The following is a 3,705-nucleotide window of genomic DNA, read 5'->3' on the forward strand; positions in this document are numbered from 1 at the left end:
AGGTTGCAGGTCAGATTATTTTCAAGGTGCAGATTATTCTACTACTTGCTGAAAATAAGCTGAAAGAGATTGAGTTAGATGATAGGTGATGTAAATTGAATCTGCTTTACCTCAACAACTGGTTATTAGGATTTGTTGCATGGCTTATTTGTGAAACGTAATCAGCTTTGTTTGGGTTGTAATCTGCATTATTTGGGCTGCAATCTGTTTATTTGGGCTGCAATGTGTGCGTTGTATTATGTGGTGTTCGAGTTGCGTGGCGCCGTGGTTTGTTATGTTGCTAGGCCAAAAAAAATTCTGTGGGCTAACACAAAAATGGGATAAAAAATTCTGCTACTGCTGTTTTTCTTTTCACTTATCCATTTTTAAGTTTTTGGGTAGGTCTTGTAGTGAACTAATGATTCATAGCTAATGTTTGTTTCAATCCACATCAGAAATTAACAGGTGGTGTAATGCTTTCAAGGAACAATGAATTTATAGTCTTCTACAAAGGGAAGGATTTCCTGTCCTCAGAACTTGCAGAGGTGCTCTTGTTGGTGGCTCTTGTTGGGTTTTAAATCTAGGCTACCCCAACTGTCTTGGGACTAAGAGGCTTTGTTGTTTGTCATAAGTAATATAGGGTCATGTTGCATCTAAGCTTGTGTGGCTAAATTCTTGTACGCATTGTATCATTGGAAGATGCTAGTTATATGATTTGAATCCAACCAATTTCACTTTATTTATGTACAGGCACAGAAAAAGATGGAGAAAGCTGAAAGGGTACTAGGTAAGGTTGAGACAGCCCTGAGGCCAACTGAAGATTCCAGACCTGAAACAATAACGGATGAAGAGAGGTTCATGTTTCGGAAACTTGGTCTAAGGATGAAGGCATTTCTACTCCTCAGTAATTCCTTTGTGTGTGTGTGTGTGTGTTTTTCTTTTGGTGTTGGATTTTTGCACAGTTACTGGGAAACAGTCACCTGAGGACACATATGTCATGTTACATTTTTAGTCTGTTGCTGTCTCAGATTGCCTGTCTCTTCAACCCTTCATTTTTTATTCTTAGTTGCTGATGAGCAAAGATACTGAGTCGCATAGATGTTGCACACATTGAGGTATGCACATTCTATGAAGATGCAGGTCAAATATAAAACAGTTGTAGCACCTACTAAAATGCAGACTTCTGCATTCCTAAAATATCAGTTAGAAACGAATGGAGGGAGTAATCTATAGTACCTTTCTCAGGGTCATTGGAATATTGGATTCTTCTGATTTTGTAGTGATTGATTGACAAACTATTTGCATTCCTTGCAATTCCTTATTTTTTGGAAGCATTACTGCACCTCTTTGTTTTAATAACCTGACCAATTATATATTGACATGAGATCTAGTGTCCTTAAATGATTCTTGTATCAGTTTCTTTCTTTCTTTCTGTTTTTCTTCATTTTTGACCACTTGCAGGCAGAAGAGGAGTTTTTGATGGCACAATTGAGAACATGCACTTGCACTGGAAGTACAGGGAGCTGGTGAAGATACTAGTGAAAGCAAAGTCTTTTGCAGAAGTGAAGAGGATAGCACTATCACTTGAAGCCGAGAGCGGGGGAATTCTAGTTTCAGTTGACAAAGTCTCCAAAGGCTACGCCATTGTTGTGTTCCAAGGGAAGAACTACCGGCGCCCTTCTACGCTCAGACCTAGAAATCTCTTGTCAAAGCGGAAGGCTTTGGCCAGATCCATTGAGCTTCAGAGACATCAGGTACGGTTTCGATTTTGTGGTGGTTTACTCAAAGTTCAGCGCACATATGTTGGGTGTTCCAAAACAAGGGAACAGATTATCCCATGTTCTGTTTTAATCATGGTCATTTATCGGGCATACATTTTTTTCTCCTAATGACAAACCTTCGTTCGTCTTCATCCTTCTTTTTCCTAAACTTAAAATGTTCTCACAATTTAATTTTGTGACAGGCCCTGAGTCGGCACTTTGCAAAGCTAAACAGAAAGGTGGAGCAGCTTAAAGCGGAACTGGTGCGTGCAGTAGCCAACCAATTTTTTTCTTGAGTGAAATGTTATCATATCAATACAAAAATACTTATATGATGCCATTATTTGTATATATATTGATTATTTTCAGGTCCAGATGGAAGACGTGAAGGACCAAGGAGACGAGGAGCTGTACGCCAAATTGGATGCCGCGTATTCGAGTGACGAGGAAGACATGGAGGTGAGCACGATGAACTATCACGGCCACAATAAAAAAATATTATATGTAGAGTCATTGAGTTTTGGAAATATTTTTTTTTCCGCTGTGTTACCATGGTAGTGCACTAGTTTGGGTGGTTTTGATCTTTAAGGAACATACTGAAATAGGAAGAGGAGAAGCAGGACATGATTCCCATCTTTGAAAGATTATTATCTCAATGTGTCAGCCTTTGAAAACAACTGGCATGGAAGCTATGCAGTGGCAGATCTATGTATAACCTGTGGGGCCACTTGGCCCCACATGTTTTGCCAAAATACATTTAACCTCCTTCATAAAACCTGCAATTTATATATATGTTAATTGTGTAATTCTTGCATTAATTGACTTAAAATCAACTAACTTGGGCCCACTGTTTTTGAATTCTGGATCCGCCACTGCTATCATTTGATCATGTAAAACATGGAAATTAGTCTAAATCAATATTCTCTTTCTTAAGTTGGTGTGTGACATATGTAGTAAATATAATTATTATGTTTAATATTTTTTCTAATGAAGCCCATAAAGAAAACAGAGCTAAAGATAAACATACTCTGCTTATAATGGTTTTGGCAATACTAGAGGAAAATACCCATCACCTTCTTGTGTTAGAGGCACTATTTTGGCTTTTCTAACCTGTTATTCATGGTGTATGCTCTTTTTTATGCAAATATTTTTCACACTGACAAACAAATGGAATACAGTGGGGAAGATTTCACGGCGAGTCTCCTTAGTTCATTATCCTAAACCTGAGGAATTGGCTAAACCAAGTTTTGGGAGTCTTACTCCTAGCAGTAAGAAATCTGTAGGTAATTCTTTATTAACATATGTTTTCTTCGCTGATCGCACTTTTCTACTGCTAGCCAAGTTAGGCAGGATATTGCATTGCAGATTACTAGTTGAACTTGGGGTATTTCATGGCTGGCAGTTTAATCTTGTTACCGCTTGGTTTTCTGTTGAAGTTCTTATTATCATAACTGATCAACAAAGGAAAAAGACAAGTCTGGTCCAACTGTATTATCATCTCTGTTGGAAACCGTTAGGCATACTACCTTCTTGATTTATGTTTTCAGTGCTAGTTAGAAAAAAACTGCTCTTTTATCCTTAGAAAAGTAGATACACTATAAGATTATGGTACAGGTATAATTTTTGTTGTGTACACCATCACTGCCAACTCATCTTTCCGCTTTTCCTCGATCTGTATGGTGTTTCAGGAGCTGGAGAAACAGAGAGAAGAACTTGAGGCCTTGTTACTTGCTGAGCGGTCCGAGTTGGTCTAAAGGCTGACCACAGTGATCTAACAAGTTCTCTTCTAGTGTAGATAAATGTTTTTTTCCTGACGATAGCATACTGCTTGGTCCGTGCCATGAGTCATTCATCAGAAGTCACTTTGTTGTAGTGTATCTTCTTTAGTTCCTTTGAATGTTTGGACTCATCATAAATGAATCTATTTGTATGAGAAATGTGCACATGAATCTATTTGTATGAGAAA

At 38.1% G+C, this 3,705-nt stretch overlaps 1 protein-coding gene across 1 annotated transcript; it reads left to right on the forward strand.

The window, feature by feature from the left end:
• Positions 1-222: 222 nt before the first annotated feature.
• Positions 223-3,493, forward strand: LOC136480100 (CRM-domain containing factor CFM3, chloroplastic/mitochondrial-like). Its single transcript, XM_066477754.1, has 7 exons — positions 223-267; positions 435-524; positions 730-883; positions 1,441-1,733; positions 1,943-2,002; positions 2,109-2,198; positions 3,428-3,493. Exons 1-7 carry the CDS (start codon positions 223-225, stop codon positions 3,491-3,493), a joined length of 798 nt encoding a protein of 265 aa, XP_066333851.1.
• Positions 3,494-3,705: the final 212 nt, after the last annotated feature.

This window comes from Miscanthus floridulus, chromosome 9 (genome assembly GCF_019320115.1).
Source record: "Miscanthus floridulus cultivar M001 chromosome 9, ASM1932011v1, whole genome shotgun sequence".
Classification (NCBI taxonomy): Eukaryota; Viridiplantae; Streptophyta; class Magnoliopsida; order Poales; family Poaceae; genus Miscanthus; species Miscanthus floridulus.